Below are 24,816 nucleotides of genomic sequence, written 5' to 3' on the forward strand. Positions count from 1 at the left end.
CCGGATCCGGATTACCTTAGCCATACTGGATCCGAATCGGATCAGGATCCAGACAAGCCGGATTCAATTTCTACTCGGGTTGATCCAAACTTGATCAAAATGATCTTGAAAAAAATACAAGTAACGAAATATATATTAATTGATCAATTCTTGATCAAGTTCAGATCAGGCTGGCTTTATTATGGATGAGTTAAGGTTTCCTTGATCCAAACTTGATCAATATGATCTTGAAAAAAATACAAGTACCGAAATGTACAATAATTGATCAATTCTCGATTAAGTTTAGATCAGGACGGCCTTATTAGTTATTAAGTTCAGGTTCCTTTGATCCAATCTTGATTAAGTTATCCTTTTTGATCAGGCTTCCCATGTTAAGGCAACATTGATCAAGTCTTGATCACGACTTGAAGTCAAATCAGGCTAGTCTGACCAGATTTCCATTCGGGCAACGACGGGAAACGGTAAATTCAGTGTTCAGGCACACATCCAAATGTATATAAACGGTAGGAAAACAAGAGCCTAGGGAGGCTATTCTCAAATGAATGTGAGATCCGTTCACGGAGGACAGGTCGTATGAGAGTAGCCAGTCCGTCCACGAATATAAATATCCGTCTATCATACAATTTGAGTTGAACGCGAGACGATTGCTTATATTTTTTATTTTGGTATATTGTTTATTGTATTGTTTTTTAAATGATGATAGAATAAAATAAATAAAAATACAACAATTGAAATAAACGAGCAACAATAAACCAAAATAAAAAATAAAAGCAATTGTCTCGCGTTCAACTCAAATTGTGTGAGAGACGGATATTTACATTCGTCGACGAACTGGCTACTCTCATACGGGGTCCGTTCGAAAAGTCACTTGGAAGCCCGGAAGTTTAAGATGGCTGCACACGGATATGAAATACTATCAAAAGTTATGACGGCAATTATATCTGTGTAGCAGCCATCTTGAACTCCCGGGCTTCCGAGTGACTTTTCGAACGGACCCACGAACTGTCCTCCGTGAACGAATCTTAGTTCGTCGCTCAAGTAGATCCGTGCACGGACCTCGATCCGTGTGAGTGAGTCGACTCTCATTCATTCGAGAATAGCCTCCCGGGGGATAACCATGGGATGTCGCGAATCTGAATTTACCTAGGTAACAGAATTCAGTAGTTGAAGAAGAGGTGGCCAGCTCTTATCAAGCCATTCATCGGCTGAGCCTCGGTAAATTATTGGGTGGCCAAGACTGGAAACAGATGATTAAGCCAAGGATTGGCTCATGAAGAGCTGGCCAGCCATTGATCGACCGTTTGTATGGGCCTCATTAGATTTGATATTCACAATTTCTCATAGGGCCAAATAAATATTGACCAATCAAGGTTTTAAGGTTGTTTTTAAATCGCATGACCGGGCGACGTTATTTTGGGTTTACAAGGGTACTTTGTAACCGATTTTCTGACCTGCGCGGCGAGAACTATCGGCCAAGGTTAACAACGAGGATTTCTCACCATCCTCCTCTAAATCACCGGGGGGAGCCATGTTGGTTATCTCGGAAGCCAACAGCCGTAGGAGTAACGAGAACAAAATACGAGAACCTAACTCAGTCTTAGAAATGGTAGAGGGGCACGGTCCACCTGATCGGACTATGAAATACGTAACCAAACCTGAGGGTACTATCGTGAACCAAGTATAGTGTGTCACATACGCCTATATTACATTGCGACTATACTATAGCAAGATACTGACGTCACAAGTATCATAAGTGTAGGAGCAAATATTCTACATGTGAGATATGTATTTTGTATAGGGAACCATACAGCGATCCATCCGTGACCAGGTCTTACACATACGTTGCCATTGCAATAATAATATATCTCAATATTATTATTATTATTATTTATAGCGATCCATTCGTGAACTCACACATACACATTTATGTGTAATGATGGTCTAACCATCACATACATATTATGTAGCGAGAATATAATAATTATTATTATTATAATAAGAGAACCATATAGCGTGATCATTAGTATTAGTCCATCATTGGAAATTCAGACAGAGTTTCACCAGGACTTAACGTCTGATACCTAGGGAGCCTTTACGAGAGATCCAAACGATGTCGAGAGAACCAGTAGTGAACCAAGAGAGCCAGTCAAGAGAAGAGAAGTGATCAGTTCGAGAGCCAGACAAGTTGTGTCGTCTAACGATAGCGTTCTGTGCTAAGCTACTGTGAGTCCTCTGAATCCCCACTCGCGCGCTCTCCCACCTATCGTCCCGGACATGCGCAGCACGCTTTCCTAGCCCGCAACACGAATAGGTATCCGATCCAGCCCGTAGCCTTCGAAAAGTTCGTCTTTTCGACGGATGGAGGGGAAAACTAGCACCGGTCGAGGTTTAACGTATCAAGTCTACTACGGGACCTCGAATATATACGAAACATGTGCCACACTGACACCACTCGTAGTAGACTTGACCCTCCACAGTGCCTATGCGGTGAACCTTAGAATTATTAACAATTAACTCCTATTAATTGTTAACAATTCAGTTGACATGCAAATAAATAGTTAAAGCTCTTTGTTAATTATTTATATCGAGAACCAACGAAATAATAAATTTCGTTACAACTTACAAACGCATATTAAATAGAAAATTATAGCGTCCTCTCATGCCTAAAATCTTTTCACTTTACTGATGCGTCATAAGTAGTGTGAGTGTTGCCGGCTTATATTTACAGACACTAATACTACTCCAGCAATGAACATTCAGCGGGAAGTTCCAAAACCGTAGATTTCTTCTAAGAGAAGGATGGAAGAAGAGATAGAAGATTGAGCCAGAAAAGATAGAGAAAAGGATAGAGCTAGAAGCAGGCTCTAGACACTCATATGGCATCCCCACTCCTTATGTTTTCGATATCAATCCAGATCGACAATATCGACTCCGTCAAATAAAAACATAGACACAATCGTCCTTATCGATTTTATTTACTTTATCGACGGTAGAAAGTCCTAAAAAAAATGGCCGTCTGGCAAAATGTGGTACAGATACTGTACTGAATTGTACAGAATTGTACGGTGCAGTACGTTCAGTACGTTGCTTTGTAGACCATGGTTGCTATGCATATTTTTTAGACGCTTAGAGGTAAGTTAAAATAATATAATTTACCAATTAATTTTAATAAATAATTTGCTTTTTAGTTTTTAATATAAATTTGGTGTCATGAATCCAAGAAAGCTGATGATTCACTGTAATTATTAGTTGTTATTAATTATGATGATTTAATTCGAATTTATTGAGATTACTTCCAGCCAATTTTAAGGTTAGTTTTGCATTCATAACAATACAATAATAAAATATACAATATTTTTAACAATATTAATTGTTTGTTTGTTTAAAGCTTGATAATGGGTAGACGTTGTGCAGTATTAAATTGTCGACATAGTAATGGACGAATACATGAAAACAGATGTACTGTATTTAAATTACCATCAATTTTTAAAGAGTGGGTATTTTTTTTACATATATTTTACACCTATATTTATACTGATTACATTAATAATTTTTTTTTTTTTATAGTTTCGAAAAATGTATAAAATTAACTGGAAATGAAAGCCTCGCTGGCATAAAAGGTTCAACATTATTAAAAACAATTGGCATATGTAAATGCCATTATGATGAAAACCAAATCGTGGGAAAAGGTAAAAATCGTAGACCTTTGGCAGGCCAGTTTCCCAGTCTCAAACTTCCTGCAAATCTACTATCCGAGAATATAATGCAAGTGGTCAGAAGACACAACGACTTAAAGAAGCTATATAAATATTAAAATAATCGAATTTTATTTTCCAGATATTCCTCAAGATTCAGTGTATCTGACAACTGATGACCATCCAGGTATTTCTGTTGATGCAACGTCAACGTCAATTGAAAATGACTTAGGAAATTCAGGTTGTTCGTCACCAGTTACTAAAGGTAAGACTTTTAACATATACTTTTCTCTTTTTATTAAAATGAATTTTGTCATTTTTAACCAGCTTTTTTAGCTCTCTTTTTGGTTCATATATTTTGAGTGCTTGAAAATTTTTAATAATGCATCCAATTAACTGAGTTAATATTGGTTGAATCATTTTATTGAATGAGTTATTGGTTATGAAATTAATTTTATTAATATAATTAATTAATTAATTAAAGTAATTAATTTCGTTATTTTCTGAATAATTTACTAACTTTTTTTTTTTTTTTTAATTCATGATAATTTGGTAGAAGAATTATTTTAATTACTTTCATTAGTTATTAATAACTACTAATTTTATTCATTGTAGAATAATTTTATTATTCTTGTCTTTTTTTTTTTTAACAAATCGAGCATTTACCTAAGAAATTATTTTTATCTAAAAAACACCTTTTAAAAAAGCTGTTTATAATTTATTTTTTTAATTTGCCATGTTATGATTTTTTGTACATTGAGTATTAATTATTTTATTTTTACTGTTATTCACATTAATGAATTGTAGCAATTGACAGCATGTGCTCGTCGTGTATGTGTATATAAAAAAGGGAGTTAATTTTTCTTGAATAATTTTTTATTATATTTTCTAAAATTTTAAAATTATTGTTATTTCATTATGTTATATTTAATTGTTATTCACAGAATTGACTGTTCAAAAACTGCAAAAGGGAAGGTGGGGTTCACATTCTTTGGAATTAACCATTGACTACCGTATGTTGGGGAATTTCGTTGCTGAAAAGCTTACCAAATTTGATACCAAACTTGCTACATCCTGGGTTTGTGACATATTAGATTCATATGAAAAATTAGTACTAAAACAAAACCGTGGCTATAAATGTTAAAATACTTTAACTGAGAAATGACTAAATTATTTTTAATATTTACAAGTCCGGACTAGTAACGAGGCCTCCAATAATTTACGCATGATTTTTTTCTTTTTATTCGGCAGTATTCATTTTATTTTTATTTTTATTTCTTTTTTGGCAGTATAGAAACCAATTGTACATAGTTATAGTTATATCATAATTGTACATAGAATATCTTTCAAATTTAATTTAATTAATATTTTTTTTTTTTTACGGAAAAAAAAGGCATCGTATTGTCTGAACTTAATTCGTTTTATTGACATTTGTTTGCTCAACACATTTCCATTCGTTTATCAATCTCGCTATTTTTTGTATAGATAGAAATATAATTTACATTTTATTACATTAAAATCATTATTTTAATCAATAATTAACGGTTTTGTGGTTTTTATTTTTTTTTTCATAAATATTGTTTTTTTTTTTCAAATAAATGATGGATATGTTACATATAACAAAAAATTAGCTAGAAAAAAAAATAGGCTCCTGAACGTGATTAGACTAGTCACAATTGCTAGCCTTTTTATTTCTGTTATCTAATCTTGTATATTATCTGTTTTCTTGATGATTTTCCCCATGAGTAAAAAAAAATAAAGCAGAAATAAGTTGTAAGGTAAGATGGAAAAACTTGTAATTAATTAATAATTTTTACTTTTTGAAAACCCGGAAACGACGATTTATCGTGGAATTTAACGCTTTGTCCACGTCTCGTGATCTTCAAAGATCTTCAACGATCTGTGGCGATCTTCAAAGATCATCAAAGTGGACGATCAGATAACGAGGAAAACAATTAAAACTACTTTTAAATATTTTACGAAATTTTAGGAAGAAATAGTGAATTTTTTTATGTTTTATCTACAAAGATCGTCACAGATCGTCAACGATCTTTAAAGATCTTCACTGATCTGTGACGATCTTTAAAGATCTTCAGCGATCTGTGACGATCTTTATAGATAAAACATAAAAAACTCACTATTTCTTCCTAAAATTTCGTAAAATATTTATTTAAAGTAGTTTTAATTGTTTTTCCTCGTTTTATTTTTTTTCTGATCGTCCACGATCTTTGATGATCTTGAAATACATTCTGCGATATTCGAAGATCAAAAGACCTTAACATATCGCTGAAGATCGCCACAGATCACCACAGATCGCCACAGATCGCTGAAGATCTTTGAAGATCACCCGAGACGTGGACAAAAGCGTTGTCTTCCACGATCGTGCATATACGATCGTCAACGATCGTCGGAATTTTTTCCCGGGACTTTAATACCAATTTATTAAATATTAAATATAAAAATAAATTTATATATAAGAAACGTTCAAAAGCAAGAATAAGTACATATTTTTTCGATTATTAATTGTGTGAATCTAATTTCTACATAATTTGAATGAAATGTACATTTTTCTATTTCTCAAAACTTGGGGGGATTGCAACTGATATTGCAACTGTGTATATAAATTTTTTTTTACCGTGATTTATGTTCGATAATTATTAGCAATTGATTAAATGATAAATGATGATAATTAATCATTATAATTAATAGAGAATTTTATATATTTGTTTTTTATTAAGATTTTTGTGAACAAAATTATCAATAATAAATTGATGAAAATGATATTATAGAAAAAAATTAAATTTTATAAATAATAATTATTTATAGAATTATTATTAAATAGTCGTAGTTAATTAAAAATAATAAGAATATTTTAATATCACTAATTATTTTTTTAAAACAAGTTCCTATATAAATCAATTTTTTTACTTGATAAAAAATATTTGGGACATTATTTATATTCTATTTTTTAAAATTATCATTTTAAGGTAATTTTTAGTTATGAAGAATATTTAATCTGATAAACTATTAACACGATACAATAAATTTCACAAAATATTAAAATTAAAGATTATATTTTTTAATGTTTGAATGAAACTTGACAATACTTTTTTTCTTTTCATTCGAAAAAATATTATTTATAAACTTTTTTTTTTTTCTTCAAATTTGTGGTAAATAAATATTTGAATATATTATTACAAATTTATAGATAATTACAGATATAAATTAATTATTTTTAAAATTATGAAAATTTAAATATTAAAACGTGGGACCTATATTTTTTTAAAAAAAGTTTAGTGAAAAAAGTCGGATTATGTTAAAAAAACTAAATTTCCCAGTTCAAGTCTTTTTTTGGTAGTTTCCAAGTATCATTATTATTAAGGATGCAAATTAAGCCGTAAAATAATTTAAATTGAAAAATGAATAATTCAAATTAATATTAATAATAAAAAAAAAGTTTTGTATTTGAAATTTTTATAAAGACAAAAAAAAATTACCATAGCATAGATTAAATTTGTGCCAGCTCTCATATTTTTTAATTTCATTATAATAAACAATTTGTATTATAAAAAAAACAAAATATTAGAATAATAATAATAGTAGCTATCATGGGAAATTACTTTTTATATTTTTTTTTCTCTATAACAATATATAAAAAATAGTAAAAAATAGAAGTATGATATCATGCTTGAGAAAAAGACAAGCTACTTTCTGATATGTCTATAAAAAAAAATCATTAGTTAGGGGGGTTAGTCCTTTTTTAAAAATATATTTTGATTCTATGTTTTACTTACTTTAATTACATTTTTTTAAAATTTGAATTCTCGATATACTCTAATAAAATACTGACTTCTTTTTATATTTTTCTATTATTTTATTATTATTATGATAATTTATTTATTTATATATTTTTTATTATTTGTATGAGCGTGGACGAAAAACTGATAAAGTACAATACAAAAAAATTTATTTAAACATCAAAATCTAAAAGGAATTTCGTTTGACCATTTTCTATCAAATGAATTTTCAAGTTTTTTCAGTCTGTATAATTAATTCCTCATTAACATTTGCCATAATTAACAATAAAAAAACTATTGGCCAATTGTTCTAAGAAAAGAATGTTGCCAAATAAATTGATTCGCAGTCTAGATTATTTCTGCAGCATTAATTTCTATTTAAAAAAAAAATTATTTTGACAAATGATTTTTTGGCAACCTTAATTCCTTAGCTACTGCTTTTCCTTTGACATTTAAATTCATTAAATATATAGTATTCATTAAATATATAGTATACATGCAATTTTATTTTTAAAAAATAAAAATGTCCAAGGAAAAGCAGTAGCTAAGGAAAAGATGTAGCTAAGAAATTGAGGTTGCCAGAAAATTTTTTTTTAAGCAACATTATTTCCTTAAATCATAATTCTTTGGTGACCTTAATTCTTTAGCTACATCTTTTCCTTAGCTACTGCTTTCCCTTGGACATTTTTATTATTGGAAAATAAATTTACACGTATTTTATTTATAAAAAAAAAAAAAAGGTCAAGGAAAAGCAGTAACTAAAGAAAAGATGTAGCTAAGGAATTGAGGTTGCCAAGAATTTATTTCCTTGAAACAAAATTCTTTAGCAACCTTAATTCCTTAGCTACTGCTTTTCCTCAGCTACTGCTTTTCCTTGGTCATTTTTATTAATTTTATAAAGAAAATACATGTGAATTTTTTTTTTTTTAATACAAATGTCAAAGGAAAAGCAGTAGCTAAGGAAAAGATGTAGCTAAGGAAAAGATGTAGCTAAGGAAAAGATGTAGCTAAGAAAAAGATGTTGCTAAGGAAAAGATGTAGCTAAGAAAAAGATGTAGCTAAGGAATTAATGTGGCTCAGGAATTATTTCCTTGAAACATAATTTTTTGGCAACATCAATTCCTTAGTCACATTAATTCCTTAGTAACATCTTTTCCTTAGCTACTGCTTTTTCTTGGACATTTGTATTTTTGAAAAATAAATTTACATGTATTTTATTTGGAAAATAATTATGAAATGTCCAAGGAAAAGCAGTAGCTAAGGGAAAGATGTAGCTCCGGAATTAATGTGACTAAGGAATTATTTCCTTGAAACATAATTTTTTGGCAACATTAATTTCTTAGTCACATTAATTCCTTAGCAACATCTTTTCCTTAGCTACTGCTTTTTCTTGGACATTTGTATTTTTAAAAAATAAATTGACATGTATTTTATTTTCAAAATAAATATAAAATGTCCAAGGAAAAGCAGTAGCTAAGGGAAAGATGTAGCTAAGGAATTAATGTGACTAAGGAATTATTTCCTTGAAACATAATTTTTTACCAACATTAATTCCTAACAATTTTAATTATCAAATAATCATATATTATTAATTTTTAAAATTAAATCAACAATCAATTTTCAGCTTATTAGGAAACTTTCAATTTTGGTAAAATTTTAATTGACCTTTTTTTCAAAAAATTTCCACTTGTTTAATGAGCTATTATTATTTATTGAAAATACATAAATTTCAAGGATTTTTAAGGCCATTTTTATTAATATTACAAAAATTAAAGGTTACAAGAAAATTACATTTAAAAAAAAAAAAATTATTTTATACTGTTTAATGTCTGAGTTGGAGTAGAAAATTAACAATCATATGTAAATTTTTCGGTCGTAATATCAAAAATAATAATAACAATAATAACAAAGTTGACTCATTTTACACCAATAAATTTTTGTAAGCAACGTCATGACTTTAATATATTCATACGAGGCTTTGTGAAGTTTGTGTTGAAAAAAAATTTATAATTTTTATAAAACTATTTTTAATAAAAAAAAGTATTATATTAATTAATTTATGCTTATATTTTCTATTTATTATTTCGTTATGAAAATTATTGATTTTAGAAATAAAAAAAAATTTTCCCGTGGTTGAAATGTTCATGAAAAAATTGAGACGATTTAATTTTTACAATTTATCAGAACTCAGGTCCCAAATAAGAATCAATAAATCGACGTGTAATTTAAAATAAAATAATTCTAAAATATCGATACAGTGACCTCAATTAATGAAAATAATAAATAAATCATAAAGGTTAAAATTATATATTTCAATTTTTTATGTTTTGTTAGTTTTTATAGACAAAAAATTGATAAATTCTATATAATTTGATTATCTGTGTGACGTATATCAACGATAATGTTGAACATTTATGTCGTTAGTTTTCTTGACAATAACAATTTTTAAAACTATAAATCATCTAAATATTCGTTTGTGAATTAATAAAAAACAAAAAATAATTATACGATTTTATAATAATAAAATAGAAAAAAAATATATATTTATAACGATAAGTATGCAATAATAAGGATATTAAAATTCTATATTTTTTTAATTTTGTTACTTATTTCATTTATTTATGAATATTATAATTTGCAAATATATACACCCAGAAAATATTTCATATGATAATAATTTTTATAAAAAAATGAAAAATTCATTACTCGATATTTATTAATAAAAAAATATATTTTGAGATAAAATTTTTTATCTATTTTATATATTTTTATCGAAGTTACCAGTTTTAAATTTTTCTATGGCTTTTTTTTTTCTTTTGGAGGACAACCAAAATCAGTATTTTTAATTTTCGCGTGTACATTTTATGCATTGAAATAATATTATGATAATTTTCTAATTTTAAAAATTAATATTTATTTATATAAAAAAAAGAAGAAATTATTATTCTCCATTATTGGTTTTTTATATCAAATTCAAATATACTTTTACTTTATCAATTGTTTTAAATGTGCTACATCAATATACATCGACTTGGCTACATGAATTGTCATTTGTTTGTTGGGTTTTTTTTATTTTTATTTTTTCATATATCATTTTTAACACCTCCGCAACTACATCTTTTTAACTGTGCTTTAATTTTGTATAAATTGTCTTGATTTGAAAAATGTTCTAATATAAATGCTGATTCAATACTGATGATATTGCAACTGTGTATATACATTTTTTTTTACCGTGATTCATGTTTGATATTATAGAAAAAAATTAAATTTTATAAATAATAATTATTTATAGGATTATTATTGAATAGTCGTAGTTAATCAAAAATAATAATTATTTTTTAAAATCACTAAATACTTTTTTGAAACAAGTTCTTCTATAATAAACTAATAAAAAAAATAAATTAACATTAATTAATCCATTTTTTATGACTTAATAAAAAATATTTGCGATGTTATTTTATTTGGGGTAAATAAATATTCGAATATATTATTACAAATTTATAGATAATCAAAAATATAAATGAATTTTTTTTTAAATCATAAAATTTAAATATTGGAACGTGTGACCTATTTGGATAGTAATTTTTTTAATAAGGAATAAAAAATTGTTTAAATTAAAAATTAAAATTTAATGCACAAATTTGCTGATAAATAAATATCCAAAATATCGATGATATTGAATTCATTTTTTGGAAATAACAATGTATATATATTCATTGAAGTAAAGAGATAATATTCAGGCTAAAAGTAGAGCAGTACGTCTGACTCTGACTCTGATAAAAAATTTTTAAACCAAAAAATAATAGATATATACAAAAAGTCATCTTTTTTGACTGACATCATTTAACAATATTATATTACTGTTTATGACGCCAGTTCATTAAATATAGAAAAAAAAATTGATAAAAAATAGTTATTGCACTATTATAAAGCAAGTATTGTCTTGATAAAAAATTTTTAACAGATTTCACTCAGTATTATTTGCTAAGTTCTTTTTTCCTGATTATAATTATATATATATATATATTTTTTTTTTAACTAAAAAAATTTTCTTTTATTCAAATTAATTATTAATGTAGTGTTAAAATTTAGTTTATTTTTTTTTAAATTTTTTATTTCCTATGTTATTTGGAAATTGCTGTTGGAAATTTTAAATTATTTATTTGTTGATTAACTTTTTATATACCTACATATCATTTAGTATTATTGTATATGTATTATTAGTATTTTTTATCATTATAATATAAATTTAAATTATATTAAATGTCTGGTCAACTTAAGTTTTCATCAAAAACATGATCCCTGAATTAATGCCATAAGAAAAGCAAGTTTTCCAAGCTTCGATATAAACATGTTTTTTTTTCTATTCTGAAAACGAAAACAAGGTACTTTTTCGACTTTGCTGGAAATGAAATTTTGAATTGAAAAAACAATTATAATACTGTAACGTGACATTACCTTCTCACTCAATTTTAAAATTTTGCTCGGGACGCGGATCAACTAATGTTACAGACAAAATAGGGGGGGCGGAAAATTTTATTCTACGACGCTAAAATTTACCTAAAAACGTCACTAAAACTAACCAAATAACCAAATAGCCAAATAACCAAATACCAAATACCAAATACCAAATACCAAATACCAAATAGCCAAATAATCACAGAAATCACAAAAATCACAGAAATCACGAAAATCCAATAATCCAATGAGTCCAATGATGCTGATCCGTTCCTGAAAATATAATTCTAAAATTAAGTTGAGGGGTTTGCCTGGGTCGCTCAGTATGCTGGTTCGTGGAGAGAGGGCCGAGTAAAGAATATTAAAATTACGTCACTGAAATAATAAAACAATGGGAAAATAAATCACTCAACAAAACGATAATTAATGTACTCAAAATTGACCAAGTTTATTTTATAATTAAATACGAAAGTTTATCAAATATCCAAATACAACACAATAAATGATTGACCAAGTACGCTTACTAACAAAGGGGGACAAAAGAACTACACAATACTGACAATGACCAAGATAAAGGGGACCTTTTGGATGGATGACTCCTGCTCCTAGACCTTGGGGGAAGGGATGGCTCCGCTTCCTAAGACTATGGTATGGATGACTCCAATTCCAAGGGGGCAAGGGAGGGGTTGTCCGAGGTTCTGGGATGGCTCACCAGAGAACCTGGACTCACTGCGGCTGTAGGCAAGGGAATGTGTGTTGTGTGTGCTGTGCCACAGCTTAAATAGCTGTGATTCTACCCTTTCCAATTTTATTCCCACTATGACTGATATGGACCAATCTCAATGAAGTTACTCAAATTGACCAGTCAAAATCATAGTAGGGCACACGGTGGGAACGGTAGTACTAGAGGGGATATTATTAGTGTACAAACCGGTTATTCCCCTCTTTACTCATAAAAATAAGAATAATAAAAACGTCCCTGGTCAACCGTACAATAATAATAATTAAGAAAAAATATTCAAGAAAAATAAATATAATTTTAATTTAAGGTAGACGAGCGAGTCTCGTCACAATACATAAATCAAAAGATATATTTTTTTTAAAAAAGTTTAGTGAAGAAAATCGGATTATGTCAAAAAAACTTTACCAAAAAAAGACTTGAACTAGGAAATTTAGTTTCCAAGTATTATTATTATTAAGAATGCAAATTAAGCCGTAAAATAATTAAAATTAAAAAATGAATAATTCAAATTAGTATTAATAATAAAAAAAAAGTTTTGTATTTGAAATTTTTATAAAGACAAAAAAAATTTACCATAGCATAGTTTAAATTTGAGCCAGCTCTCATATTTTTTAATTTCATTATAATAAACAATTTGTATTATAAATAAAAACATAATATTAAAATAATAATAATAGTAGCTATCATGGGAAATTACTTTTTATATTTTTTTTGCTCTATAACAATATATAAAAATAATAAAAAATAGAAGTATGATATCATGCTTGAGAAAAAGACAAGCTAGTTTCTGATATAACTATAAAAAAAAATCATTAGTTAGGGGGTTAGTCCTTTTTTAAATATATTTTGATTCTATTTTTTTACTTACTTTGATTACATTTTTTTTTAATTTGAATTCTCGATATGCTCTAATATAATACTGACTTCATTTTATATTTTTCTATTATTTTTTTATTATTATGATTATTTATTTAATTATATATTATACATAATTCCTTAGCCACATTAATTCCTTAGCTACATCTTTTTCTTAGCTACATCTTTTCCTTAGCTACATCTTTTCCTTAGCTACATCTTTTCCTTAGCTACTGCTTTTCCTTAGCTACTGCTTTTCCTTTGACGTTTGTATTAAAAAAAAAAAAATTCACATGTATTTTATTTATAAAATAAATAAAAATGTCCAAGGAAAAGCAGTAGCTAAAGAATTAATGTTGCCAAAAAATTATGGTTCGAGGAAATAATTCCTTAGCCACATTAATTCCTTAGCTACATCTTTTCCTTAGCTACATCTTTTCCTTAGCAACATCTTTTCCTTAGCTACATCTTTTCCTTAGCTACATCTTTTCCTTAGCTACTGCTTTTCCTTGGACATTTTATATTTATTTTGAAAATAAAATACATGTGAATTTATTTTTCAAAAATACAAATGACCAAGAAAAAGCAGTAGCTAAGGAAAAGCAGTAGCTAAGGAATTAATGTGACTAAGGAATTAATGTTGCCAAAAAATTATGTTTCAAGGAAATAATTCCTTAGCCACATTAATTCCTTAGCTACATCTTTTTCTTAGCTACATCTTTTCCTTAGCAACATCTTTTCCTTAGCAACATCTTTTCCTTAGCTACATCTTTTCCTTAGCTACATCTTTTCCTTAGCTACTGCTTTTCCTTAGCTACATCTTTTCCTTTGACATTTGTATTAAAAAAAAAAAAATTCACATGTATTTTATTTATAAAATAAATAAAAATGACCAAGGAAAAGCAGTAGCTGAGGAAAAGCAGTAGCTAAGGAATTAAGGTTGCCAAAGAATTTTGTTTCAAGGAAATAAATTCTTGGCAACCTCAATTCCTTAGCTACATCTTTTCTTTAGTTACTGCTTTTCCTTGGACATTTTATTTATTTTATAAATAAAATACGTGTAAATTTATTTTCCAATAATAAAAATGTCCAAGGGAAAGCAGTAGCTAAGGAAAAGATGTAGCTAAAGAATTAAGGTCACCAAAAGAATAAAAACAAATTAATTATTGCAATGAAAATATAAAATCACTCTCTATTATACCTCCTTGAATCTCACTCACCTAGCACAATTTTTACCATAGCTATAATTTTTCCCACCGGTTAAATTAATCCCTCCATTATAATAATTAGAAAAGAAAAAAAAAAAACCCTCTTGATATTATATTCTCTGGCCACCCTTGGTTGAAATGTTCATGGAAAAATTTACACGATTTTATTTCTACAATTTATCAGAACTCAGATCCCAATTAAGAATCAATAAATCGACGTGTAATTTGAAATAAAATAATTATAAAATATCGATACATTGACCTCAATTAATGAAAATCAAAAATTTGTATTTCAATTTTTTATGTTCTGTTACTTTTTATAGACAAAAAATTGATAAATTCCATATAATTTGATTATCTGTATAAAGTATATAATCTATAATGTTGAACATTCATGTCATTATTTTTCTTGACAATAGCAATTTTTCAAAACTATAAATTATCTAAAAAATAATATTCGTTTGTAAATTAAAAAAAACAAAAAATAATTTTACGATTTTATTTTATAATAATAAATTTTTAAAAAAATATATTTATAGCGATAAGTATGCAACAATACGGATATTAAAATTCCATTTTTTGAAATTTTGTTACTTATTTCATTTATTCATAAATATTATAATTTATAAATATATACACCAAGAAAATATTTTATATGATAATACTTTTTTATAAAAAAATGAAAAATTCATTACTCGATATTTATTAATAAAAAAATATATTTTGAGATAAAATTTTTTATCTATTTTATATATTTCTATCGAAGTCACCAGTTTTAAATTTTTCTATGGCTTTTTTTTTTCTTTTGGAGGACAACCAAGATCAGAATTTTCAGTTCTCGCGTGTACATTTTATACATTGAAATAATATTATGGAAATTTTCTCGCTTTAAAAGTTAATATTTATTTATATATAAAAAAAAAAAGAAATTATTATTTTCCACTATTATTTTTTTATACCAAATTCTAATGTACTTTTACTTGATCAATTGTTTTAAATGTGGTACATCAATATACATCTACTTGGTTACATAAATTGTCATTTGTTTATTAGTTTTTTTTTATTTTTTCATATATCATTTTTAACCCTTCTGCAACTACATCTTTTCAACTGTGCTTTCATATAAATTGTCTTGATTTAAAAAATTTTGTTATTCTAATGCTAATTTATTACTGATGATATTGCAACTGTGTATACACATTTTTTTTTTCCGTGATTTATGTTTGATAATCATTAGAAATTGATTAAATAATAAATGATGATAACTAATCATCATAATTAATAGAGAATTTTATAGATTGTTTTTAATTAAGATTTTTGTGATCAAAATTTTCAATAATAAATTGATGAAAATTATATAATAGAAAAACATTGAATTTTATAAATAAATATTGAACAGTCGTAGTTAATTGAGAATAATAATTATATTTTAATATTACTAAATATTTTTTTAAAACAAGTTCTTCTATAATAAACTAAAAAAAAAAAAAATTAACATTAATTAATCCATTTTTTATGACTTAATAAAAAATATTTGCGATGTTATTTTATTTGTGGTAAATAAATATTCGAATATATTTCTACAAATTTATAGATAATCAAAAATATGAATGAATTTTTTTTTAAATCATAAAATTTAAATATTGGAACGTGTGACTTATTTGGATAGTAATTTTTTGATAAGGAATAGTTGTTTAAATGAAAAATTAAAATTTAATGCACAAATATACTGATAAATAAATATCCAAAATATCGGTGATATTGAGTATTTATTTTTGAATTAACAACAATGTATATTGTTCAATGAATTGAAGAGATAACAATATATAATATATTTTCAAGCTAAAAGTAGAGCAGTACGCCTGACTCTGACTCTGATATAAAATTTATAAACCAGCATTTAAATTAAAAAATATAATCACTCTGTAATTATTACGTATTATATTTTTTTTCTTTATAACAATATGTAAAAAATAAGAAAAAGTAGAAGTATGATATCATGCTTGAGAAAAAGACAAGCTAGTTTCTTATATATTAAAAAAAAAACCAAAATTATTGTAATAAATAATTCAACTACTTTATTCATAAAACTGAGAATATAACTAAAACAAAATTTAAAAAAATATATTTTTTCATCTTCAAAGATTATTAAAATATCCAAAAATAAATTAATTGACGAATTTTTTGTGTCTGATACTTTGATCGGTTTAATAAAATTATATTTTAATAATCGATTGTTTATAACATAAATAAATACAAAATGAAGTCTTGAACATTGAACGAAAAAAAAAAATTAAATTACCATCAATTGATCATTTTTTTTTTCCACTTTTAAGTCAATTTTATTTCCTACACTTTTGTATCAACCTTTGTATTAAACTAAGACTCCAACATTGACAATTAATCCTTGATTTTCGATTAATTTATTATTATTTATTATTCAACAAAAAGAAAAGAATTGGAAATAATTGACTAAAAAATTAATCCAAGTAAAATGATAATAGCAATTATTATTATTGCAATTGAATAATAAATAACTTGAGTGTGTTATTTAGTTATTTATCTATTTACATGTTAATAATATTTAAGCCATTTAATCTACACATAATGAATACTTGGTTACTTAATTATACTGATCGCAACAAAAACGTCCTTGCTTTTGAGTACTCATAATGAATTTTTTTATTTTTCTCTTTCACTACGTACTATTTTATTATAAAAAAATTTGAGTAGGGCTTCAAACAATGACAATTATTTTTCCAACGAATAATAAATTATTTAAACAAAATAATCAATTCAACAATCGGTTGAATAAGCAAAAAAACTTGACAACAAAAATTATTTTTTCATATTGTATTAATACATAATGACAATGAATTTCCAGATGAACGGAATAAAGTCTTTTTATAATTTTGTTAAATACGTTTATAAATTTTTTTTTTAGAAATTAATAAGCGCGGCTACAAAATTCTTATGAATGAATACAACATAAACTTTGATACACGCCTGAGCAATCAACCTTTCACGATGGAGAAAGTTATAGTTGATATTCATCATAAACTTCAAGTAGAAAAAAATAAAATAGAAGAAATTAACAAACAATATGGTAGTTTAAAACAATCTGTGATCCGTGGTGATATCGACACTTCATCATCATTGTTAAATCAATGGCTCAAAGCTGATCGACGCAATGATGGAGTAAATCCACATGGACGTCGTTGGAGCGTTGAAGAAAAATTAAATTCACTCAGCTTATATCGTCGTGGGCCAAGATTATATCGGCAACTGCTCAAAAAACTCCCAAACTCTTTACCAAGTGCTCGTACAATTGGTAAAATTTCTTCGGCAATAAGTTTCGGTCCAGGTCTTAATAACAATTTATTGGAAGCTGTTGCTAGTCAAGTAAAGTCAATGCAACCAATAGATTTAAACTGCATTTTGTGCTATGATGAAATGTCCGTTCGACCACGATATTTTTATGATACACTGAGAAAAAAAATGTTTGCATTTAAGAGAAAAGTTGCTTAAATATAGCAAAATTTTGCTTGAAAGTTTTAGGCTTTGATTTAAAAAAAAAATGTATTAAATTGAGCATAATATTTTTTAATTAAAGTAAAAAAAATAAAACCAACCAGCTTATCGGGATGTGATGAAACTTTTGATTCAAGGGCCTCATAATTTTGTCTCTGATACGTTAACGATGGTTTCAGGGGTAACGAACTGGCTTTTAAAAGTATAGGTTTAGATAGGTTTAGATTAGGCAGAGGTTCGAGGCTCGGTTAGGACAAAAAAAAAAAAAAAAAAACAATTGAATCTTCAAGTGTAAAATAAAAATAAGTCCTGAAAAAAAAGAAAAAATAATTTTTTTTTTTATTTTCATTTCATTCAATCAAAAATAAAAATAATTTTCTATTAATTTAATCTATAACTTCCTTAAATTAAACGACTTAACCATTAAATTAAATGAAATGTCGCTCAATTTTAGCAACTTCTGTCTTGATTAGATCGCTTTTCTGCTTTAAATTGATTCAGAATTTTTTTAAATTAATCGATAATTTCCTCTAGTTAAACGACTTACCCATTGAATTAAATCAAATGTTGCTAAATTTTAGCAACTTGTGTCTTAACTAGATCGCTTTTTGTTTTAAATCGATTCATAATTTTTTTGAATTAATTCATTTTTTTTTTTGTATAAAAACAATTTTCTATTAACTTAATCAATATTATCCTCAAATTAAACGACTTAACCATTATATTAAAAGAAATATCGCTCAATTTTAGCAACTTTCGTCTTGATTAGAACGCTTTTCTGCTTTAAATTGATTCATAATTTTTTCAAATTAATCGATAATTTCCTCAAGTTAAACGACTTACCCATTAAATTAAATTAAATGTCGCTTAATTTTAGCAACTTGTGTCTTAACTAGATCGCTTTTTGTCTTGAATTGATTCATAATTTTTTTAAATTAATTCATTTACCATTTATATAAAAACAATTTTCTATTAATTCAATCAATATTATCCTTAAATTAAACGATTTACCCATTAAATAAAATCAAATGTCATTTAAATTTAGCAACTTTTGTTTTAACTAGACCGCTTATTCGCTTGATTTAAAGGATATTTTTGCTTCCTTTTTAGCAAAGTTTCTCTTAAATTAATTCTCTCATCTCTTAATTAAAAAAAAAACTGTCTTAAATTAAAGCAAATAAATTGCTTTAATTAAAAAATATTTTGTTCAAATTAATACATTTTTTTTTTAAATCAAAGCCTAAAACTTTCAAGCAAAATTTTGCTATATTTTAGCAACTTTTTCTCTCAGTGTAGTCATTCAGACAATATCATTGGCCATCAAGATTACGGCAATGATCTGCCTGAACATAATACGGGTAGTGAAGCAAAAAAAGCTCTTCTATTTTTGCTTCAAGGCTTACACAAGCCTTGGAAACTACCTATAGCGTATTATTTTAATGATGGCAAGATGATTGGAGAAGATTTGCAAAAACTAATTTTAAAAATTATTGGTGCTGTGCACAAGATTGGTCTGAAAGTTCGAGCAACCAATTCAGACCAAGGTGGTCCAAATAGAACAGCCGTTAATTCAATGAAAGTGTGTGATGTTAATGGAATCAAACATCAATATTTTGAAGTAATGAATAATGACGTGATTCAAAAAGTTTATGTTTTATTTGATGTTCCTCACATGCTGAAAAATTTTAGAAATAATTGGCTGGGCTCTTTGGATCACAGATTAAAAGATCGGCATTTTGATGAATATTATAATAGCTATACTGGCAATATAGTTATACTTGGTGACATTGTTGGAAAGTGGGAGTACCTGGTTAAACTATTTAGTCTTCGTTATAATAGTGGAGATCCAGGAATTTCAAAAACCATGATGTTTCCAAGATCAAGAGATAAAATGAGGGTTTATTTAGCCACAAAACTTTTGAGTCAAACAACTGCTAATCATTTACGAGACCCAGAGTTTCATCAAGAGTTGAGGAAAATGGATAACTTCAAAGAAGAAGATATTCAAGGAGCCAAAGATACAGCAACAGTTGTCGAATTTTTCGACCGACTGGCTGATTTTACAAATGGTCCATCAACAAAAGAGCTAAAAAATCCTAAAAAGCCATCTAAAATATTAGTTAGCAAATCTTCTCCACACCTCGAAAAATGGGAAGAATTTTTGACCCAGTTTGAAAAAATAAAGTTTGTACAGCAAGACGGGACCGTATGTAACGTCCATTCAGTAGAGGGCTTTAAATCCACTTTGAAAGGGCTTATTGGGCTATGGCGTGACTTGAAAGACAATGACAACTTTGAAGAACTCAACTTACGTCATGTAAATCAAGATTGTGTGGAAAATTGTTTTGGTCGAATACGGAGCATTTCTGGTGACAATGATCATCCAACTGTTTTAGGATTTACATCTGGATTTTGCTCGTTACTTGTAACTGATTTTTCAGCTGAGCCAATTGAAGGCACAAATTGTGAACCAGATAATATTCCACTACTTGTCAACCAAGCTGATTTGTTATTAACTGGGAATCGTAAAGATGAAAATAATAATATTAATATAACAAATAACAATGACAAATGTGGAATTGAAACTGAGGACTATTTTGGAGATAGACTTCGATTGGCAGGCTATGAGAGTGATGAAGATGATATCGTTGATAACATCACGAAATCACCTCATTTGTCGGTTCAAATAATTGCAACAGCCGTATTAAAACAATTAAATTTTTTAAAATGTTCAGATTGTGCATCTTGTTTTACCACCGCAATGAGTTCAAATAGTAGTTATTGTGAAGCTTCTCCTGATTTTAAACACACGATTCAGAGAGTAATGAAAATTTTCAATGAAAACATTGATAAAATGTTTCATACTGGTTCAGTTGCTTCGAAACTTTCCCGACAGTTTGAATTATATTTAAATATGAATTGGCTTTCTTGTCCATCCTCTGATCACGCTATTGATATTAAAAATCAACTATTTCATCAACTTGCAATAGTATTGATAAAAAGGTATTGTAGACTCAAAAGTAATAAACAAATTGAAGAAGAAAATAAAAGTAAAAATGCAAGAAAAATAGGACAGCAAAAAATAAACGTAAAATCTGATGGTACAAATTCAAACATAAACAAAGAAAATTTATTTCATTCCCTTGATGGAAGTCATTTACAGTTTGATCCAAATCGAAAAAAAGTATTGAAACAACCTTTATCAAATTCAACGAATTCACAAAAACGTAAAATATCAAACCAACCACTTACAGCAGTACCAGTTAAACGTATAAAACCAAATATTCTAGCACCACCATCCATCAATTTAAATTCAAATCAACCCTTACTACTAAGGACATATGCACCAGCAAAACAACGAGTGAATGTTACTGGTGTAATTCACAGTAATAACAAGATTGATCCACACACTCAGCAGAAAGTCGTACAAAATGCACAACGTCAAATTACATTAACAACACAAAATCAAACACCGGGTAAAATTATTTTTAGGCCAATAAACAACCAAACAGTTAAATCAAATCAAACACCAGTTACAATTATTTTAAAGCAAATGAATCACCAAACACTTTTACCAAATGAAGCATCACGTCAAATCATTCTAAAGCCATTTAATCCAAAAAAATAATAAATAGATACATTACTATAAAAAATTGTTGACAAAAAAAGAAAGTCACAAATAAAAAAATGATACCAAGATATTAAAAATACTATATATTTAAATATATATTTGAAGAAAAATATATAAAATATAAAAATACCAAAGTTAATTTTAAGTAGCAATATTATAGATTACAAAAACGAAAAGCATCAATAAGATTAAAATAATAAAAAAAAATTATATGAAAGAAAAATTAGTACGTTAATTGATGTATAAAAATCGGTAGCAATATCAGCTATTTATTAATGGCTTTCTTTAAAATGAAAAAAAAGTATATATATATAAAATATATGTTATATATAAAAATCTAAAAGTAACTCGAAATTAATTTTATGTAGCAATATTATTATAATATTAATTATTAAAAAAAAAAAAAAAGTCAAAATGAATAAAATGAAAAACGAATATATAAATTATAATTAATATTATAATATTAATTATTTAAAAAAAAAAGTCAAAATAAATAAAATGAAAAACAAAACAAATATAAAAATTATAATAGTTATTATAATATTCATTATTTTTAAAAAAAAAGTCAAAATGAATAAAATAAAAAACAAATATATAAAATAATAAAAAAAATATTATAGCTGAAAAGAAAAAAAAGTAGCGATTTTCAGCTATTTATTGTCAGCTAATATTAATACAGAGATCTTATCTTTCTTTGAATGAAATTTAAAAATACATAAAATATATATTATATTCAAATATAAAAAGAAGTAATAAAAGTTAATTCTATGTAGCAATGAATGAAAGTAGCAATAAAAAAAAAAAATATTCATAGATTATCATAATTAATAAAGAGACTAAAATGAGACATCAAAAGATTGAGTTGATGTTTATGAAGGTTCACCACTGATTGATGAAGCTAATTGGGCACCAATACACGTGACTTATATACACAAGGTATTTTTTTTTATATTGTTATTTATCTTTTTCTTAATACTGAAAGTGACATAAATTTATTTATTTTGTTTCTAAAGATAGAAGAATCATATTATCTGATGGAAAAAACTAGCAAATGAAGATCATCAAATTCATCGTTTCAAGTTAGTAATTTAATGAAATTTTTTTTTCTATAGTTTTTTAAATTTTTAAAATACAATAATTATTTATGTTTTAATTTCAAATATTTATTCATTTTAGTAGTTTAATTTTATGTTGAATCATCATTTGACTCCGTTATAATTATCTAATTACTTATGGAATTTTTAATTTTTAGAATTCAGATCACGTTATTTTTCAATGGCTGAATTGACTTTTCTGGATGAGAGGGTTAGTGGCATATTGTGCCATCTGGCTTACTTGGTCATCAGTGCTATGATTTTTTTGCTCAAGAAGACCTGCTACATATGCAAAATAGTTTTGATCAAGGTTGTATATATTATTTTATAAGAAAATTATAATCAATAGTTTAATGTCTAATAAATGTCTAATAAATGTCTAATAGTTCACCAAGTCCACAAAGAGGCTACTGCACTGAATAAAATGCAGAAGTTCACAAATACTTCACCTACACCTATTCAGCAAGAGTGGACATTTCATTATCAGGTACTTTAGAATGATTGTTTAGTCAAATTGATTTATTTAAAATTAACAGGTGAGTTGTATCTTTTCCTTGGCCATTTACCATCAGTAAATGATTTCTTCTCAATAAATAACGGTTATTAACAAAATTATTGATTGATGTCAAGTGCAGGCTTGAGAATAGATGTTATTTGCTTGTAAGTTTTTTTAAAAATTATTTTACTGAAGAAATTAACATTTGGCAACATCCATTCCTTAGCCACTTTTTCTATAGCTTTTATTTATTAAAAAAAAATTATTTATTGATGTCAAGTGGCTTAGGAGTGGATGTAGTCTGCTTATATATTTTTTAAAAAATTATTTGACCAAAGAAATTGATATTTTATCACATCCATTTCATAGCCATTCAACTTTAGATTTTATTTATCTATTTAAAAAAAAAATTTTCTTTTTTTAATTTCTTTTTCCACAAAAAATGATCGTTTATTGAAATTTCATTACAAATAACATTAATATTAATATTAGTAAGTAAAACATGAATTAATATAAAAAAAAAAAAAAAAATTCTTTCAAGGTTGTATTTGATGAGACAGAGATGATACCAATAGTTGGGGCAGATTGGCATCGAAGATTTTCATCTAGGACACAATACCGTCAGTATACAAAAAAGTAATAATAATAATAATAATAATAATAATAAATTGTTGAATAATAAAAAATTATTGATGTTACAGGTTGGAGGAATGATTCTGGTAAAAACAATTCTTTTCATGGAACACAATTCATTTTGAGTGATGAATTTATATATATACAACTATCGTCAAGTATTTATTCATGAAGGAGATCGAGGTGAAAATAATATATGGTTTTTATGAAATAATATTTGACAATAAAGATGGACATTTGCCAAATTAAAAGCAAAGACGTTACACCACGTCGTGTAACATTTTACGAAAAAAGATCAGTATATTTTAAATAATAAAGTTGCAACAAGAACTGATGTTACAAATATTTTAGAATTAATTGGTTCTTTAGATTTAAATCTATATTATATTGTCAAACAAGGAAAAATTATTCAACTGGCAATGACACCAAATCAAAGATGTTTAAATTTAATTCTTAATGTTGCTGATACAATTATTTATGACAAAAAGAAAAAAGAATTAAATAAAATACTTGAAACAACAAATAAAACATAATTAAGTTTGTTCATTAAAACTTGATGAAGAAAAAACAGATTTCAAACAATATTGACTTCTTGATAAACAATATCGATTTATTAAATTTACAATTAATAATCGTGATTTAAAAGAATTTAAAAATAAATTAGGTGAATTATTAT

At 26.5% G+C, this 24,816-nt stretch overlaps 1 protein-coding gene across 6 annotated transcripts; it reads left to right on the top strand.

The window, feature by feature from the left end:
- Nucleotides 1-937: 937 nt before the first annotated feature.
- On the top strand, nt 938-24,816 carry LOC122849216. 6 transcript variants are annotated; one of them, XM_044147876.1, is made up of 8 exons: nt 938-3,132; nt 3,189-3,310; nt 3,389-3,493; nt 3,568-3,772; nt 3,838-3,960; nt 4,640-4,773; nt 17,700-18,239; nt 19,582-22,116. In XM_044147876.1, the coding sequence occupies exons 7-8, from the start codon at nt 17,729-17,731 to the stop codon at nt 21,912-21,914; spliced, it is 2,844 nt and encodes a 947-aa protein (XP_044003811.1). In that variant the 5' UTR covers nt 938-3,132; nt 3,189-3,310; nt 3,389-3,493; nt 3,568-3,772; nt 3,838-3,960; nt 4,640-4,773; nt 17,700-17,728; the 3' UTR covers nt 21,915-22,116. The 6 variants fall into 6 exon arrangements, 1 of the variants encoding a protein (XP_044003811.1); XR_006373537.1 differs by lacking the exons at nt 938-3,132; nt 3,189-3,310; nt 3,389-3,493; ... (3 more) ...; nt 17,700-18,239; nt 19,582-22,116 and adding exons at nt 22,525-22,853; nt 22,931-22,996; nt 23,170-23,321; ... (1 more) ...; nt 24,049-24,143; nt 24,209-24,816; XR_006373538.1 differs by lacking the exons at nt 938-3,132; nt 3,189-3,310; nt 3,389-3,493; ... (3 more) ...; nt 17,700-18,239; nt 19,582-22,116 and adding exons at nt 22,525-22,853; nt 22,931-22,996; nt 23,170-23,321; ... (1 more) ...; nt 24,049-24,127; nt 24,209-24,816.

Source organism: Aphidius gifuensis, linkage group LG2 (genome assembly GCF_014905175.1).
Source record: "Aphidius gifuensis isolate YNYX2018 linkage group LG2, ASM1490517v1, whole genome shotgun sequence".
In the NCBI taxonomy this organism is placed as follows: Eukaryota; Metazoa; Arthropoda; class Insecta; order Hymenoptera; family Braconidae; genus Aphidius; species Aphidius gifuensis.